Source organism: Thamnophis sirtalis, unplaced genomic scaffold, assembly GCF_051295495.1.
Source record: "Thamnophis sirtalis isolate CommonGarterSnake01/CBP01778 unplaced genomic scaffold, rThaSir2_p1.2 scaffold_14, whole genome shotgun sequence".
Classification (NCBI taxonomy): domain Eukaryota; kingdom Metazoa; phylum Chordata; class Lepidosauria; order Squamata; family Natricidae; genus Thamnophis; species Thamnophis sirtalis.
The window spans coordinates 25246147-25266052 of record NW_028261394.1 but is presented as its reverse complement, the minus strand read 5'-3'; the positions used below and the strand labels follow the sequence as shown (position 1 = coordinate 25266052).

Here is a 19906-nt window from a genome sequence, read left to right as displayed (position 1 = left end):
AGGAAACCACTTCTGTCCTTAACACTGTGGAGATTGAAGTCTATTCTCATACCTGCCATTCAATCATCATTGAACAAAACAGAAAAAAGTCCTTCGGCAATGTGCTGGGTCTTGTTAGTTGGTGTGTGTTGTATACGACAAAAAAAAAAAAAACACCAAAGCCCAGAGGCTGAGGAGAGATGAGGAAAAATGGTTTGGGTCAACTTTCATCTTAAACCCTTTTTATAGAGGTTTATAGAGGTGGGGAACTGTTGTGGCCCAGCAGGAGCCGTTGGAGCTGCCACCAGACTCCGACAGCGAGGGGCCCTCTGAGTAGGCTCTGGAGGATGTGGAGGACCCTGGACAGGGTTCTGACTCCGAGCAGGGCGCAGAGAGGCTGGTTGGCTACCAGGAGGCGCCTGAGCCTTGGACCAGTGGGGAGGAGACAAGGGAGTGTGATCCGGATGTCATGCATTGGAGCAGTGGGGAGGAGCCAAGGGAGTTGTTCCTGGATGCCCGGCAACGAAGAGCTAATAGGCGTAAGGTTCAGTTTTGCAGTTACAGGAGATAATTGCACTCAGCTGGTGGTAATTAGGCTCCTCTCAAGACTATAAAAGGAATGATTGTGCACACGCCCCTTCGCAGGAGTCAACGTATTCACTAAAGTTGGAGAACTTTCATGGCTACCTTGAACTGAGAACTATGGCCCCTTTATGACTTGTGGGCTTTAATTCCCAGAATTCCTGACCCAGCATTCCAGCTGTGGAGTTGAAGTCCACAAGTCATAAAAAGGCCATAGTTCTCTGTTTTAGAATAATGATTCCCAAACTTCTCAACTTTAAGATGTGTGGCCTGCAGCTCCCAGAATTCCCCAGCCACCCATCCACACATCTTAGGCGACAACATTGAGACATGCTGCGTTAGCTAAATGTCTCTAGAGATTCTCAGTCCTCCAGGTCCTGGTTGTCCCAGAGGTTCTTTTTCAGGGAGCAACTGGACTTTCTTGCTCTTCCTTTTGAAGACATTTTGCGTCTCATCCAAGAAGCTTCTTCAGCTCTTCCATTCCCCACAATCCTGTCAGAGTTGAAGAAGCTTCTTGGATGAGAAGCGAAACGTCTTCAAAAGAAAATGCAAGAAAGTCCAGTTGCCTCCTGAAAAAGCACCTTTGGGACATCTCTGTATAGCTGCACTTCTTTTCCAAAATATTCAGCCTGTTGGTTGATCTTTTTATAATTTCTGTGTTGTCCTGGGGGGATTGGAGAGGAAGGGAGGGCAGGCGCTCCCAGATGGGACTCTGGCCAGTCCCGTGTCCTGCCCCAGGGGCCTGACTAACATTGCAGGGTCTCAGGGCAACCCCAGATGTCTGGAGCGTGGATCGCCTGAGCCATGCTTGAAATTAACCCTATAAATATGCTTTCTTGGGTAAACTTGTCCTAAGCAAATCACCCTCCACAGAACTTTATTTCTGGTTATTCTTTTTTCTCCCAGGGGGATTTAGAAAGAGCCTTGAGGAAGAGACTCAACCAAGACAATGCTCAGAGAAAAAATATTGAGTTGGAGGCAGAAATATAATCTGAGAAAGCTCTCGAGTTTCTCCTGGAGATAAAGGATTCATACAGTGGTGGTATTCTGCCAGTTTGGACCATTTTGGACGAACTGGTAGTGGTGACCAGTGGGTGGCCTTTCCTACCCACCCCGGCACTGTGCCGTCTTATTTAGCCATATTTTCTAAGCTACATGCATGCGTGCATGCTGCCTCCGTGAGCAAAACCTATGTACGGAAAGGCCACACACACATGGAATTTCGGTGCACAGTGAACCGGTGGTAAAATTATGTGAAACCCACCTCTGAACTCATAGCTTTGGTTTCCTAGTCTGGTCTACCTCGAAGGGCTGATAGAAACTGTCAGTGAGAAAGTAGCAGAGGCTAACACACAACAGGAGGAAGTTTGCCTCCAAAACTTTGAGGTAGGCAAATTGTTTGTGGGATATGAAACTTTGGAAACAAATGTTTCTCTCTGCAAGGAGAATTTTCTGGCTTTAAAAAAAATATATGTAGCACCCTGTTATCTGAAAATTATAACAGCAAAGTGCAATGTGTTAATTAAAACAATAACCAAGAAGCATCCCAATACTTTTGAGCATTAATGTATGCTAATCGGCATAATTTCCTTTCCTTTTGGTAGAAAAACTTAGTTCTAAAGGATACAAAATACCATTGCGGTTTCAATTTCCAGAAAGCACAATAAAATAGAATCTTGCTAATTTCTTCTTAGAATGACCTATTCCCCAAGTGAATCATGCATAACTCTTTAATTTGGCCAACAAGGACAATAAAGTGTAGATATTTATTTAATTACGACTATACAAATTGTAAATTTTGCAAAGCCACATATGGTATTTCCTCTTTTACTGCCATTTTAAGCAGTGCAAGAACATTTTTTTTAAAAAAAGTGTTTGATTCATTTAACATTTGCAGCGAGAGACTGTAGAAAAGGTTGATCCACTGGTGTTTCTTCCTGCTTCTCTGTGAAAAGAGTCTCTTGGTTTTCCCATTATTTAGCAGCCAGAATCTTTAATAGAAGGTTTGGCCAAGAAAGGAAGCCAGTTCTGCCTGCTAGAAAGCCACAGGTACGTTATTGGATAAATGTTGGCATTAGGCAGGTGTAAGGAACCATGGCCCTTTTATAACTTGTGGACTTCAACTCCCAGAATTCCTTAGCCAGCCATATTGTCCCATTCCCCCCACTCGTGTGTGTGAGAGAGAGAGCGGGGGGGGATCCATCTGGTTCAGTTCCAAGCTGGGAGAAAGACCCTGGAAACGTGGAGGCTGATTGGAAAGATGGTTTAATGATGAAGCAGAACCACGTGGATTCTGGGCAGCTGACCACATGGAATTGGGAGTAGGGGTGATGTTATACCCTCTCTTGGTGTTTGCATTTGAGCTTCCTGTGCCTGTGCAAGAACATGTATTGTATTGGCTGTTGTCATACTCCTATGGGGCCATGTAGGGGTTATGTCGGGGTCATAGTTGATTCTATAAGCAAAGTAGAAATCCTAGCAGCTTGTCTGAGCTACGTTTGGTTGAAGTTTGGGGTGATGCAATGAAGGGGCTTGTGTTCTTTAAAAGACTGTTAGCCAATTCCTATTGTGGCTCAATAGCTTTGTTCTATGTTGGATCTTGGATGAGGTTATTTGCTTATGAATAGAGCTACCTAGATACTTGGCTTCTTTCAATAAGCTCTTTATCTCTTAAGTGCTGGCATCTGCTGTGGGCTACTAAGAAAAGTTGGCGGCAGCTTTCTGCCTCTAAAAACATGTTTCTCCAATTATCATCCAGGAAATATAATATTCTGCCTTTTTACTATTTCCCAAAATACTTCATTCTTCTAGGAGGGGGGTGGATACTAACTTTCTACAGTGCAAATAAGGACAAAAATACCCTGCCAGGGTGGAAGGTTTAACATGATTCCTGGGTTTAATTTCATGACACACTGACCTAAAAGATGCTGTGTAATTTCCAGAGTATAGGTATGAAGTTATCAAAAGCATTGTCTTTCCCCCCCCCTCATGTGATGGGGGATAATATCAAAGGACTAAAAAAAGAACAAAGGAAAAAAGTAATAGGGGCTCGTAGCAACAGAGCAAATATCAGCAAGTTGGCATAAAGATCATTCGCTTTTCTTTAAGCAGCCTTGCTCCCAGAGGGAGCCTTTCGTTATTGGGACACACAAAACATGCACTGATTTTACGGTTTCGAGTCCTTGGGGGTTTCTTCATTTCAGATGTTTTTGTCTTTGAGGAAGAGATGACCCAAATTATTTCAGATTCATTTGGGACAGAATTTGAGTGTCATTTACTAAGAGCCAAGTAAACTATTTCTCAAAAAAAAAAAAAAAAACACCCCAAAAATCCTGGACCAGTTTTGCTTTTTTTAAAAAACAAAATTGCTAATGTAAAATATTTATTTTTAAATACATTGCGCTTAGCAGAATGTGGATAGTTCTATCTCCCCTAACTTCAGGATTCTTGTTGCCTTTTGAGGCACACCCTCCCCAAAGCAATTTACAAGGCACAACATCTTAAACAATAATTTAACAAGTTAAAATAGCATCCTAAAATATTTTGAATAACAGATGCAGCGAGCATGATAAAATACAGATGGACATCATTTCCCTGGAACAAATCTCCACATGGAGTGTTTTGCTGTTTCATATTCTTGGTTGCTAGGCCCAGGGAGAGGTGGGAGGAGAGAGGAGGCAACATATAGGAAGTTTATTAGAGATGCACAATATTTAGTAGCCGCTCACTGCTTTCTTTCTACCAGGTGGCCCTTGAAACAGGAAGCCAACTGAGATGCTGACCTCAACTCAAGCTTTGGGGATCAAAGAGAAGACGTTTTCCTCTTTCGGTGGGCTTAAAGTGGATTGATAAGAGGACATTAATGATGAAGCTGACCTGCATGTTTTCCTTCATTCTTCTGTTTGGAGCAGCTGGGCTTCTCATTTTCATCCATCTGCAGGATCCAGAAGAAGTTGTACCCCAGCAAGTCCCAGGTTAGTTCCCCAGGTTCTGCGTTCACACTGTTTTTACCAAATATTCTTTTTTTTTAAAAAAAGACAAAACAAAATAACACTTATGGGAAAGAATAACCTGAAAGGTTTTCTGTAATTCAGATAAGTGGCAAGGTTCATCTTATCTGTTGAAGAGAAGTTGTGGCAAACTCTTGGAAGGTTCTTGTATGGGAAGGTTTATTCGTTTCCTCCAAACTGTACAGTGCACTTCTCTTCCTGATCAACAGTTGCAACCTTTGGTTCAATGATGGAAAATATTGTCAACGTGTATGTTTTGTCAGTTCAACAGGCAATGGTTTTTTTGCTCTGTCTGTTCTGGGGTGATCTATCTAGCACTCAAGGGAAAACCTGGCTGACGGCAGTTTCTCAGCCAAAATGGAATCACCCCAAAATCTCATGTGGGGGAAAAGGGGCATTTTCTCATAGACCAACGAAAGACAAGTCAGAAAAATACTATCCTTGAAATTATGTTCTAATTAATAGTGAGAAAATGCATCTGTAGCCTTCCACTGAGGAATTAGTGCCGAGTCAAGAGTCTTATCAGTCATGTATATCACCAAGACGCACCTACATACTACCTTTCACTAACCTGGTGTTCCATAGTTTGTCTTTGTAGTTCCCAGAATTCTCACATGAGCTAGGATTGCCACATGTTGAAATCCCAGGAGATCTAGTGGTTCCCAAGTTGGGGAAAGTTGAAGTATATAGAGAGGATCTGCCACATTTGGTTTAAGTAGTCTGGAGAGGATTCCTAAGCTTTGTTTGGGAATTCATCTACCCTTTTAAGTTCCTCAAAAGAGTCTTTGGGGGTTTCATGAGGACTAGGCTTTGCATTCTCATCTAGGATTAAAAAGTATGGCGTACTTTGAATTGGTTTATAGCATGGGGGTCAAATTTGATTTCATTGAAGGTCGCATCAGGGTTGTGTTTGACCTCGGAGGGCCAGGGGGTGTGGCCAGATGTCGGGGGCACCTGTGGTGGAAGTGCTAAGGGAGGACTTCCCTGAGACTCTCACTCATTCTCATTATATCCTTCCTTCCTTCCTTTTCTTCTTTTCCCTTCTCTCTTCATTCTCCTTTCTTCTTCCTTCCCCTCTTTCCTTATTTTTCCTTCCTTGCACTTTTCCCATCTTCTCTTCTTTCCCTTTTTCCTTTCTCCTTTCCGGTCCCTTCTTGCATGCTCAAATGCAAAAGGGGAAACATGTGTCCTTTTGTTTTGTTTTGAGTTTGCTTTGATAGCGAAAATGGAGCTCTGTTTTTGCTGCAGGGGTCCTGGGGTCCGTTTACACTGGATCTGGCCCCAGGCCTTGAGTTCCACATCCCTGGTTTATAGTGTTTGCAGGTGTCCAATAAAAACTTTCCCCTTACCAAAGTGGTAATGTCTGAACCAGCCACACACGCAAGATTTCCCCATCAAATGTTACTAGGGTAGGAAAATATGAATGTGAAGCAATTGTAGTTGTAATTCTTGGTAGCAGCCAAGTCAGATTCCACCTCGGCATGTCTTAGAAGGACCTCTGATCTTATGTGCATTTCCACAAAAGTGCCACCATATGATACTCCCAAGGAGAAAATAATCACACCTTTTCTGAGGAGAAAATAATCACAGTTAATATAATCAGTCCAGCTAATTAGAGATAATGCCGTGTGTTGTATGTGTGTGGGGGGGGAAGGGCTAGAGAAAATCTCTTGCTTGACATGGTTGAGGAAAACAGAAAGGAAAAAGAGGTTGATTAGAGATTAATACATCTACTTAAAATGCAAGTAGCTCAGGTTCGAATCCCAGATGTGTATGACTAGCTGACGAGAGCTAAATAGCTTGAAATAGTTCCGTACTAGTCTCCCTATATTTCTTTGTCGGTAAACATAAATTTGACACAAAAAATAGTTTGTTGTGAAAGCGGCTGCCTGCAAAGGCCCTTAGATTGGGGGCTGAAAGGAAAAATGGAAGCAGTATGCCCAGGGGTGGGTTCTAGCTGGCGTTACTGCTGATTCACTTGTGCACTTGTGCACACATGCACAGTTTAATAGAAATTATTCTGCGCATGCGCAGAACTCAAAAATAAGATGGCGGCAGCGACTGTGGCACTGGTTCGGAGGCATGGCTGGCCTGGGTCATTGTGACTGAGTATGCGCCATCCCATAATTGGGTAGATCAGGTTGCCTTGATAGACAAATCCCACCAGAAAACACTTAGAAAGGGAAAAAATTAAATGGAATAGACTGAATCTGGGAGATTACTGGGATCTCTCCCTGGAACAGCTCTGGGTGATTCCTGGGAGCAACTCAAGGGAGTGAAGGACCATTTGTCCATACAGTTGTCAAAGTCAGACCTGATTTGATGGCACTTAAATAGTTTCTGAAGCAAAGTTAAGATGAGATAGTTTTGTTCTTCAGTTTTCACTGCCTGCTCTTCGAGATGGTAGTTTGTTTATAGCCTGAGCAGCCGTGATGCAAATTAAATGAGAGTCATAAAACTTTTAAGTAATGCTTGCATTACTTCCCGCCACCAAAGTACTCCTGACAGTGGCTGTTTTTGTTGATTTGTTACCATTCATTTATTGCTTCACACTGCAACCTAATTGTAATCCTGTACTGAGAAAGCAATATCGAAGTAATTTTCCACAACATTAGTTACAATTTTCTTCTGATCCTTCAAGTGCAACAACCCCATCCTGTTGGCTTCTCTGAGCATATAAACCTTGATTACATTTATCTGTTGAAAATGAAGACTTAAAATATATAGAAAATATATGTGTTTGCAACCGCAGGTGTCATAGAAGCTTTTTCCTGGCAGTTGTCAAACGTTTTGTCCTGATATTAGGTGAAGTCCAGAGCCTTTCATTCTGCTTTGATGAACTGTTTTGATGGACAGCTCTTTAAAAGGGGCAAAACAGAATCTGTGAGCGCTTGCGTTGAAACTATGCAACATATTTTGTTTGCTGTGTCAGATCTGGTAACTTCACCCACCACACAGAGACTTGGAGGAATATCACTAATGAATGCCAGAGTGACATTTGAAGGACTGCACAGAATGTTCTACAAGGATGATGTTTGTTTCAAAAGTTGGAGGCAGCTGAATAGATTGCCAAAAAATTATATTCGCCTCCTGAACATTTGTGTTGTTTTATTGCTGATTTCTTCCGTGCTGTTTGATTGAAGTGGCTGGTTCGTCTTCATCATCCACAATCTTTGGCTTCTTTGCTTAAATTCTTAGTGAATGATTGTGACTGTAACTATCTTCGTGCGTTTCCATGACATCATCCTTTTTGAAGCAAAATTGTGACATCCACGATATCACATAGATGGCACATTCCATCAAGTTATATTGCATTGTGTAGGCAAAACAAATGAAGGTTTGGACCAACAAGGAGAAAGGAAAGTGTGAAATGAGGAAAGGAAAGTGACATTTGGGATCCATCCTAGGAGTGATGCTGAGCAAAATGTTGTCAAAATAAAAGGAACATGAAAGTGATGGGAAAGAGATGGGAAAGAGATGGAAACCTCTTCGGTTACTTCTGCAACTTTGCTATTCTGAGGACTTATCATTCCAAGTAGAACATTGTTTAGATTTAAGTCAGGGTGTGTCTTCAATAACTTCTTCATTAAACAGACACCCACATCACTTTTCTTCCCCTCCTGTTATCCCTATGGGCACAGTAGTTATACTACTAAAGCCCTTCCTAGGTTAGATCATCTGCCTTCTTCAGACTGACACCTTCCAGAGGATGACTGGGAGGAGGGGGCTGCAATACCCCAGAATTTCTGACCAGTAGGTAGGGGTGAAATTCAGCAGGATCTGGAGACCCGGTAGTGGAAATTTTGAGTAGTTCAGAGAACCAGCAAATGCCACCTCTGGCTGGCCCCACCCCCAACTATTCTCTGCCTCCCTCCCAAGTCCCAGCTGATCGGGAGCAAATGGGGATTTTGCAGTAACCTTCCTCTGCCATGTCCACCAAACCAAGCCATGCCCACAGAACTGGTAGTAAAAGAATTTGAATTTCACCACTGCCAGTAGGGAATTCCGGTCATTGTAGTAGCAATATATCCAGAGGTCACCATGTTGGGAAGGACTAGATTGGAGTGATGGTTGTGGGTGGGACTGAAAGATTCAATTCCTTTATTCCACTGCAATTTGCACTGGATAATTATAGTTCAGTCACTGCTTTTCTCCCTAACATGACAGAGAAGATAGTCAGGTTGGGAGTCATGGTACAGGTAGTCCTTCACTTAACAACAGTTCATTTACTGACTGTTTAAAGTTACAATTGCACTGAAAAAAGTGATGTATGACCATTTTTCACACTTATGACCATTACAACTTCCCCATGGTCATGTGATTTAAATTCGGATACTTGATAACTGACTCACATTTATGACCATTGCAGTGTCCCAGAGTCATGTGATCCCCTTTTGCAACCCTCTGACAAGCAAAGTCAATGAGGAAACCAGATTCACTTAACAACTGTGTTACTAACTTAACGACTACAGTGATTCAGTTAACAAATGGGGCAAGAAAGGTCATAAAATGGAGTAAAACTCACTTAACAAATGTCTCACTTAGCAATAAAATTCTTGGGCTCAATTGTGGTCATAAGTCGAAGACCTACTTGTACTGGAAAATGTTTTGGGCTGCTCAGAGGGAAAGGAAGAGTATCTCCCACTGCAGTCTGTTTGCAAAACTTCTTGTGAGTGATCTGTTGCTGTGTTGCATTTGGATGTTGTATGGAGAGGATTTTAAGCAAAATTATGGCATCTTTGCATACAACAAAATGCTTGCTAACATGTGTGGGAAATATTTAAACAAATGGTCAGGAAATAATCAAATGGTCCAGAAATCTCTGCTGAGAAAATCAACTGATGGGTGAATGAATCTATCAGATTTTAATAAAAGATAGCCAACTTTGCTAAAGATAGGAGAAGGGGGGGAGCAATTAATAAAGCCATGAGAAATGTTTGCTTGGGCAATGAAAAGAATATTTCATTTAGATTAGTCATGGAGCTTCTGTCAGTAGAAACAAAATGTTACTTTGGGCATAATTTTTATTAAGAGTTTTGAGTAAAAGATAAAAACTAACAAGAATTAATACAAAATAAAAGAAAGTAAAAGGAGAGGGGGGGGAACTTCCCTCAAAAGTTGCAAATAGAAAGAATGAAAAGAAATAGAAAGGCTTCTGATTTTTTTCAGCAAATAATAAGTACAATTACAAAATTATCTTTTTCCCTGTGGTTACAAGAAAAGCTCTCTTTTTCCATTATCTACTCTATTGTTTTCTAATCATCAAAGCCATTTTTTTTTGTTTCAAGCAAAACAATTTAGCTGTTTCTAGCAACTAAAATAGATATTGTCTTCTCTGTAATCAAAGAAGTCAGTTTTGGTTACCTCTCCAAATTCCATCATCTCAACCATTCCTCTATTGAGAAGTTTTTCCACTTTTTTTTAAAAAAAAATTTTTTTAAATTAATTTTCTATTAATTACATTTCTTGGTGCTTAATAAACATTGTGTTGTCTCAATATTTAAATTGCTTAACAATACAAATTCCCTTCTTACTCACAACCCCTTTTTTCCAACCACTGGTAGAATAAGTTTCATGTTTGATAATATTCTGTGTATTCTTTCTGTTTGATTTTCGTGTAAGTTTGTCCATTTCTGCACAATCTAGTATCTTCTTAATTATCTCTTTATCTTGCAGTGTTTCTTCATTTTTCCAATATTGTGTGAAGATAATCCTCCTGTTTAGGACATACAATATTAAATTCATACTTTTCTTATCAAATTTTCATGATATTATCCCTAATAAAAACAGTTCAGATTTAAAATCTACATCTTTCCCTATTATCTTTTCTAACTGTGTAATACATCTGTGTATTTTTGCCCAAAATTGTAGCTTTTGAACATGCAATAACCACTCTGCAATTATCATGCAAAGTTCCATGACTTTTTTCCCCAACTGCCTATCAATCAATCCCAAAAGAAAAATTCTATATTCAATTGTATATTACAGTCTTTAATATCTACTGATTTAATGTATGTATTTGCATCCAAAACTTCCTGAGTTTTCACATGTCCAACAAGCATGATAAAATGCCCCTGCCTTTCACATTCCTGCAAAATATATACTAGAACAGCTAATAGTTCCATGGCTTTATTTATATAAATACATATTTTATATTTATTTATTTATTTATTTATATATTTATGTGTGTGTGTGTGTGTGTGTATATATATATATATATATATATATATATATATATATATATATATATATATATATATATATTTATATTTATATTTATATTTATATATTTATATAACACAGTGGCTGTACTTACACTGTCCAGTAATTCACCATACACAGGAAGTTCAGCGATATTCTTCTTATCCGCAGAATTAAACGTTATTTAATGAGAATTCCTTCTCATTATATAACAGCATTAAGGATAATGTAAAGTATGCAAATAAGATTTCAAGTAAAATAGAAAGTGGAAAGGTATTTTTTCTTACAGATATTAGGTATAACAGAAACTATTATTATAACTTTGGAGATGATACTAAGCTGATAGGAATAGCTAACACCCTAGATGATAGCCTCAAAATGAAATTCAATGTGGAGAAAAGTAAAGTCTTACACTTAGGCAAGAAAAATCAAAAGGACACATCTAGACTAGATGAAACCAGGGTTAATAGCAGTAACTGAGAGGGATCTTGGAGTCTTAGTGGACAACCAATTAAATATGAGCCAGCAGTGTGTGGCGGCAGCCAAAAAGCCAGTGCAATCCTAAATTGCATTAATAAAGAGATACAATCAAAATCAAGTGAGGTACTAATACCACTCTATAAAGCCTTAGTAAGACCACACCTAGAGTACTGCATCCAGTTTTGGTCACCACACTATGGAAAAGATGTTGAGACTCTGGAAAGAGTGCAGAGAAGAGCAACCAGGATGGTTAGGGGATTGTTGACTCAAACATATGAAGAATGAACTGGGCATGGCTAGTCTAGTGAAGAGAAGGACCAGGGGAGACATGATAGCATCTTCCAGTATTTGAGGGGCTGCCACAGAGAGGAAGGGGTCTACCTGTTTTCCAAAGCACCTGAAGGCCAGACAAGTAGCAATAGCAGTAGACTTATATACCGCTTCATAGGGCTTTCAGCCCTCTCTAAGCGGTTTACAGAGAGTCAGCATATTGCCCCCAACAATCTGGGTCCTCATTTTACCCACCTCGGAAGGATGGAAGGCTGAGTCAACCCTGAGCCGGTGAGATTTGAACCGCTGAACTGCTGATCTAGCAGTAGCCTGCAGTGCTGCATTTAACCACTGCGCCACCTCGGAAATAATGGATGGAAACTGAACAAGAAATAGGGAGAATTTGTCTGACAGTGAGAACAATCAATCCCATGGAAAAGAAGTTGCCTTCAGAAGTCAAGGGAACTTCATCACTGGAGGCTTTCGAGAAGAGACTGGACTGCCATTTGTCAGAAATCATGTACAGTCTCCTGCTTGGATGGGGAGTTGACCTACAAGGTCCCTTCCAATTCTGTTAATCTGTTAAACTGCTGGTGTTATATTTATAATGAAGAATATATTTTGTACAGGAGGAGATTGTTGGACCAAAAAGTTTACATTTGCAGCTAAAGAGTTGGCCATGACCTGCATCACTTTAATCTCGAAGACAGATAAACAAGCCAGATATGGGAGCTGCCCATCATTACTGCACTCAGCCATGAGCTCTCTCAGAATAATGGCAGCTCTTTGAACTATGGGAAATTGCAAATCCTCCCCTCCCTTTGCTTACCAGGACAGAATTCTCTCTGCTTACGCCTGAAAGGAATGGCTTCTGCACAATTCTGGAAACTCAGATCAATTTTGGAATGATTAAGATAAATGACTGCATTGGAAAGCTAACCTGGAATAGACCAGGCTGACAATCCCAGGTTGGAGTCTGTGGAGACCACAGAAGTTCACACAGTGCATGACAGTTTAGACTTTTTTTCTACAAACAAATCAGTACCCAAACATAGATTTTAGAACATAGAATAACAGAGTTGAAGGAACCTTGGAGGTCTGCTAATCCAACCCCCTACCCAAGCAAGTGATGGTATAATTCCAGTCTCTTCTTGAACACCCTTAGTGATGGAGCACCCACCACTTCTGAAGGTTAATTCTGGTTAATTGTCCTCACTATTAGGATTGTTCTCCTTAGTTCTAGGTTGAATCTCTCTTTAATGATCTTCTATCAATTACTTCTCGTTCTAGTCTCAAATGCTTTGGAGAATTATTGTTGCAGTTTTGTACCACAGTAGATTGAACACAGTCGTGAAACCTTAACTTCCCCCCAAATATTAATTTTAGTATCCCAGAGTTGTTTGGGAATGGGGCATCACTTAAATCAACCATTAAAAAGAGCTAGCAAACAAATGCCACTGATTTATTGATCTTGTGTCTTTGCTGTGTACAATGAACTGTTTTAGGCACTCTGGCATCCCCCAAAGTGGGTGTACATTTCTGTTCTCTACATTAAGATAAAGAAGAAAATGATCTTTTTGTGGAGCTGTGATGCCCTTTGTTTTGCTGATTGTGGCCTCTTGAGATGGGAACTCTTGGGAACTAACTTACACACACACACACACACACAAAGAGAGAGAGAGAAAGAGAGAGAGAGAGAGAGGACTCTTAATCGTGGGTTCTCTGATAATGAGCAGATGATAGATTGGATAGGATAGGATCAGATGTATAGGCAATGCAGTGGTTGCAGTGTCCCTGGGGGGGGGTCACGTGATTCTCTTTTGGGACCTTCTGACAAGCAAAGTAAATGGAGAAGCCAGATTCACTTAACAAATATGTTACTAACTTAAGAACTGCAGTGTTTCACTTAACAACTGGGGCAAGAAAGGTCATAAACTGTTCTGACCTAGGCTTCCTGAGAAAGTATAAATCACAGTCTTAGTCCCCAAAATCCTCTTTTATTTATACGGCTGTGAATTATGATCATTCACAGTCCGCAAGGCTTCACAAACAGTCTGTGAAGATTCTGACAGATGTCTGCTCGAGTTGCCACAATCTTTCATGGAAATATTGATAAACACCCACCTTTATTTCCCTTGGAATGCTGCCAGACACCTAATGGCCAAATGCAGAGCAAGGCCAAACTTAGCCCAGAGTCCAACAGAACTTTTCAAAGCTTGAACCGACCAGATGAACTAATTGCTTCCTGCAAAAGCTCATGTCCCGTTCGCTCCTCTTTTATGTCTTATGGGAGGGGCGAATCATCTCCAAGCCTTACTCCTAAGTCGGCCCTTAATTTTTCTTGCCTTCTGGCAGCTCTGCGCATGCGCACACTGGGAACAGCCTCCCATTGTTCTTCTGCCTCGCTGATGTCAGACTCCGGAGGGAGCAAATAGCTACCAGATGGCCCTGGCCCCCTATCTGCCTCCCGTGGCACGACAAAACCGCGCTCGTCAAAATAGCGGTGATAAAACCGCGTCGCTAAAGCCGCGACGTCATCACTGCGACGTCATCACCGCCGCGACAGCAGCGTGACGACAGAAGGGCGCTTTAAAACAGTGCGGCAGCAGAAAGCCGATTTAAATTAAGGTAAGGGTTAGGCTTAGGTTTAGGGGTTTGCTTTAGGGTTAGGGTTAGGTTAGGGTTCGGTTTAGGGTTCGGTTTAGGGTTAGGTTTAGGGTTAGGGTTAGGGTTAGGGTTAGGTTTAGGGTTAGGTTTAGGGTGCTGAGTGCTGAGTGCTTCGGAAGGCGCGGATTTGCCCTCCACGGTTATGTCATCGCGGTAGGGTCACGTTTTTCCTTAGCGCTTCGGATGGCGCGGATTTGCCCTCCGCACTTATGTTGGCGTGGATAAGGGCTTCGTGCTTTTGTGGTGGAACCTCTGCCTCCGACACAAAGCCTTCGTCCGAGCCTTTCCCAGACTTCAGGACTTGCCCATGTTCCTCCTCAACCTCCTCACTGTCCGAATCTGCTGCCAGCTCCACAGGCCGTCGGTGGACCACAACACAAAATGGGACCAAACTTACTTAACAAATGTCTCACTTAACTACATAAATTTTGGGTTTAATTGTGGTCTTACATCAAGGATGATCTGTACTTTGTTTCATGGGAAAATTCACCTATTCACAGAAAGGCTGTTCTTGTCCCAACATCTGTAATGAAAAAAGCCAAATAATGAAAAATACATCCAAAGATAGTTTTTGACTTACTTCTATTGTAAAGTATCCAGACGGAATATCAAAATCTTAAATAAATAAGCAAAACTTAGAGAAGCTATTGTAAGCACAAAGAGGTTACAGAGTTAATTTTTACTTAATGTATAACTTAATTCTGTAAATTCTCACGCAACTCTTTCAGAAGCATTTGCTGAAACAGTTTCATGCTTAATTTCTCTGATATTGTTTTTTTGAAAGGGATCTTTTTGTTTGCTTTTAAATTAAATATTGTTTTATATGATATTGGTTATGAAAGAGAACGGTGCTACTTTTGGGCTGTAAAATTATTTTATAAAAACATTAAATCCTCATTACTACTTTAATATTTCAAGTATCCAGTAAAAATTGAGTTTGAACAGATTAGAAGTGTTTTTATTCTACAGATTCCAATATGAGAAAAAGTCTGTTTAAAAATGTATTGGATAATTTTTCTTGCCTCATATATTCGACATTAATCACTTCTGCAGGCTTTTCGGTTTCTCGCTCGTGTCTAAACATTGTTTTAGAAACCTCATAATGTTCAAACCAAAATGGATTCTCATAATAAATTGCTGACTTCTTCCAATGGAAAGCATTGAGCTAAATTATAAGTTTGGGCTCTGCATTCTTCTCCATTGGGATAATAAAACTGATGCACACAAGATACCTGGATGTGCATCTCTCTACGGTGGCAGGTTTAAGCTATCTTCATTTTGAAGAAGGAAGGGCAGAAAAAACAGTAAGGCAGTTGTGGCTTGCCTATCCCAAAGTTACAATGTACAATGACAATAAAGATTATACTTATACTTATTCCCTTAACAACCGGATTGCTAACTTATCAACTGCAGTGATAAGTGGCAAGAAAGGCTGTAAATTGGGGCAAAATTCACTTTACAATTGTCTCATTTAACAACAGGGCGCCATTCTGGTTGTAAATGAAAGACTACCTGCTTGTTCTATCTATCTATCTATCTATCTATCTATCTATCTATCTATCTATCTATCTATCTATCTATCTATCTATCTATCTATCTATCTATCTTATCTATCTATCTATCTATCTATCTATCTATCTAATCTATATCTATCTATCTATCTATCTATCTATCTATCTATCTATCTATCTATCTATCTATCATCTATCTATCATCTTATCTGTCTCTGTGTGTGTGTGTTTGTGTTCCAGCATAACTCTGGAACGCCTTGAGCAATTTCCACCAAATTGATACACAGATGATTTACTCTGGGGAAAAAATATGGGGGGAAGACACCCCTAACACCACTCGGGGTGTGTGTTCTGTTAAGATACAGCCTATTGTGCCTTAAAATGGCTTTTACTGTACTGCCGTAAAATGGCTTCTTCTGTACAGTGCAATGGAGTTGCCATGGTAACATCTTCACAGTACTCCACAAGGGGGCTCCCTCTGGTAAGGGGGAAATTCCAACATTAGAAATTACGTTTGGTCCGGACATTTTCCTCCTATAAATACATACCCGAGCAATGCTGGGTTATCATCTAGTGTTAAGATAAGACAACCTTCTCAAAGGCAAAGAAGTTGAGAAAAACTAAGGACTGGCAAACCTCAGTCTAAGAACAACCATTCATTACAATCAATTTTTGATGGTGTCCAGTGTCGAAACTGGACTGTGGTGCCAGAAAAAGATTTGCTTGGCCAGTTTGTACCTGCCTGCCTTTGTCATGCAGTAGAGCTCTGTGAGGTTTTACGGAGGGAAAAGGTGGGGTGTTTGCTCCAGGGGGAAGGTCGGGAATCACCCCAGTTAAGATTTGTTTCCCGCTGTTCATTGGAGTTTGTTTGAATTCCAGAGCCCCATCGGCAATGCCCGGCAACTCACGGCAATCGATTATTCCAAACATATGCACACATCATGTTGGGTACAAATTACAGAGCATGTACACAGTTCAGTGATAACTGCTCATTTCCATAATGCTCTTCTACTCCACAATACACAGCTTGTTATCTGCGCAAGGAGCTTGAAAAATATCTTGACAAAGCAATTGAGGATAAATGGAAAGCTATATGTAATCCAGAAGAATGCACCTTTTAAAGATATTTAAACAATAGGATGGCATGGGGTGCTAACGTTTCCAAACCATCAACATGGCCTAGAATTCTGAAGGACCTAAAAGTACAGGCAGTCCTCAACTTATGACCACAATTGAGCCCAAAATTTCTGTTGCTAAATGAGAGTTTTGCCCCGTTTTATGAACTTTCTTGCCACAGTTGCTAAGCGAATCACTGCAATTATTAAATTAGTCACATGGTTGTGAAGTCAATCTGGCTTCCCCATTGACTTTACTTGCCAGAAGGCCACAAACATGACCCCAGAACATTGCAGCCATCATAAATATGAGTCAGTTGCCAAGCATCTGAATGTCAAGGTTCCAACTGACAAACCTAACCAAGTAAACACTGTTGAGACAATCCAATTTCTTAATGCAAAACTTTATTCAGTACATCATTTTGGCTCAGAATGAAAGCAAAACCAGCTCTAGCTAATTCCTGGGATGGATGGATGGATGGATGGGTGGATGGATGGATGGGTGGGTGGGTGGGTGGGTGGGTGGGTGGGTGGATGGATGGATGGATGGATGGATGGATGGATGGATGGATGGATGGATGGATAGATAGATAATAGATAGATAGATAGATAGATAGATAGATAGATAGATAGATAGATAGATAGATAGATAGACAGACAGACAGACAGACAGACAGATATAGAGATATAGACAGACAGACAGACAGACAGACACAAATGGCTGTGTGTGTTTTCCAGCATAACTCTGGAACACCTCAAGAAATTTCAAGCAAACTTGGTACACAGATGACTTACTCTCTGGAAAAAAATACTGTGGGGGTAAGACACCCCCTCAAGGTGTGTGTTTCGTTATGATACAGCCTGTTGTGCTTTAAAATGGCTTCTATTGTACTGCCGTAAAATGGCTTCTACTGTACAGTGCAGTAGAGCTGCCATGGTAACAGCTTCACAATACTCCACAAGGGGACTCCCTCTGGTAAGGGGGAAAATCCAACATTAGATATTACGTTTTGTCCGGACATTTCCCCCTATAAACAATTACCCTGGCAATGCCGGATTATCAGCGCTAGCTCTATATACTGAAAGTATAGAATCCTCTCTCCTTCCTATTAGTGCAGGTCACATTGTTCAATTGAGTGTCACAATATTGACCTACTGCACACCATGTGAAACCCTTATAAGCAGAAGAACACAGGCTGACATCCCCTAAATTCCACTGCAGATGTTACCTAACCTGCTAACAAGGCATTCAGAAACCAATCCACAAACTCGGAGAACGAACCTTCACCCTCATCAAGTCTACATGCCTCTTTTGCTCTTTCAGAGCCCAGAAAGAATGATGGACTTTGTGTTTTCCATGTCAATCTTGGAGGGCATAAAGTTTCTTCCAAGTTTCTTCTACAGGCGTTTTTGAGATTGATTTCTCTGATGGGGTGCTAGAGAGGTAACTGTGTTGAGCAGGGGTGAGTTTCAAAATATTTTACTACCAGTTCGGGGGGGGGGGGGCTAGACAGGGAGCATGTGACTGAGTGGGCATGGCCAACTTGACATCACTCACCCACACTCAGTCACATGACCCCCCCAACCAAGCCACGCCCACCCAAACTGTGGTGAAAAGTTTTGACTGGGGGAGGGGGGCTCCACCCTTGCCAGAGCTAAGGGAGTCCCTGCAAACTACCCAGTAAGAAAAAAAAGTGTTTGTCCTCCCCAGCCCCCAGGGACAATCGGCAGGCTTCAGCAGGGCTGGGGGAAGGCAACTACACACCCATTTTTGTGAAAAAATAGGCAGAAAACTGACTGTTTTTCACAAAAACGGAGGCATTTTTGCCTTCTCCCAGCCCTGCTGAAGCCTGCAGAGTGCTTCTGGGGGCTGAGGAAGACAAAAATGCCTCCATTTTTGTGAAAAACGGCCCATCTCTGGAACCTCTCTAGGACCAGCATGTGCACACCATTCAAAAAGGGGGGAAATTACATTTTTTCAATGAAGATTGTTCTGCGCATGTACAGAACAGAAACTAAAGATGGCAGCACCCAGGATAGAACCAGTACGGTCATATGTCTGGTCGAGTTACTGCCTATTCGACCGAACCGGTCCGTACTGGTAGAAACCCACCTCTGGTGTTGAGTCTTGATAAACAGCTTCCCATCCTGTAGCCACCAAAGCTGTAATTGGGAGTGCTCTCTATTCGGACTTAAGTGAATAGACATACTCAATATTGTGTAGTAGCAGCAGTAGTAGTAGTAGTAGTAGTAGTAGTAGTAGTAGTAGTAGTAGTAATTAACTTACTTCCCCGTGAACATTTCTTCACTAAATAGATACCAGAACACTACAAATTCTCTTGTGAGAATTTCACTGACATTTTCTTCTGCTTGGCAAAGATTTCAAAAATAATTTCTCTTATGCTAAAATTGAATGAGAATTGGTAGGAAAGGATGCAGGAGAATTTGAGGTGCCAACTATTGGTAACACTAATATCCAAGAACTATGAGGAATGACTTCCCATTTATTCTGTGTTTCACACTCAGCTCCATGAAAGGGAGAAACACACTGTGAGGGAGTATGTTTTTCAAGATACATATGATTGCTAGAAAGCATTTTACATACATTTATAAATAACAAAATTGCATATAGTTTTAGATGACCGGAATGGAAAATGACCTTCATATTCTTAGCCCAGTGTTTCTCAACGTTGGCAACTTGAAGATGAGTAGACTTCAATTCGCAGTTTCCAGGTTTTCCCCACCCAAACGAAAGTCCAAGCCCCTGCCCAGCACTCTCATGTCTGTCACATGGTCCAGGCTGCATCCAAAGTGGAGATGCCTCCCAGTCACACCCCTCAAGGTACAGGGTAAGACGTCCTTGACTCTCTGAGAAAGGAATGTTATGATGACTATATCCACCCCACTCCATATAATCCCCCCTCCCAGTTTCCCAGAGCAATAAATGTGGCAGGTCTGAAGGCTCAATGCAAAAGGTGGCTTCCAGGCCTGACACCAGCGTCTTCAAGAGTGACAACTTTCAATTGAGCAGTTCTTCATCAATTTATGCCATCCCTCTTTCAACAACTTGCCTCCAGAAGTTGTGAATGCT

The 19906-nt window shown here is 41.1% G+C and overlaps 1 protein-coding gene across 1 annotated transcript in view; it reads left to right on the top strand.

Annotated features, from left to right (window-relative positions):
- Window positions 1-19906, top strand: part of CHST8 (carbohydrate sulfotransferase 8) — a 296462-nt gene that overhangs the window by 73022 nt on the left and 203534 nt on the right. The window contains exon 2 of the mRNA XM_087728524.1: window positions 4307-4535. Coding sequence (XP_087584650.1) covers window positions 4424-4535 — 112 coding nt within the window. The 5' untranslated portion in view covers window positions 4307-4423. The remainder of the gene's footprint in view (window positions 1-4306; window positions 4536-19906) is intronic.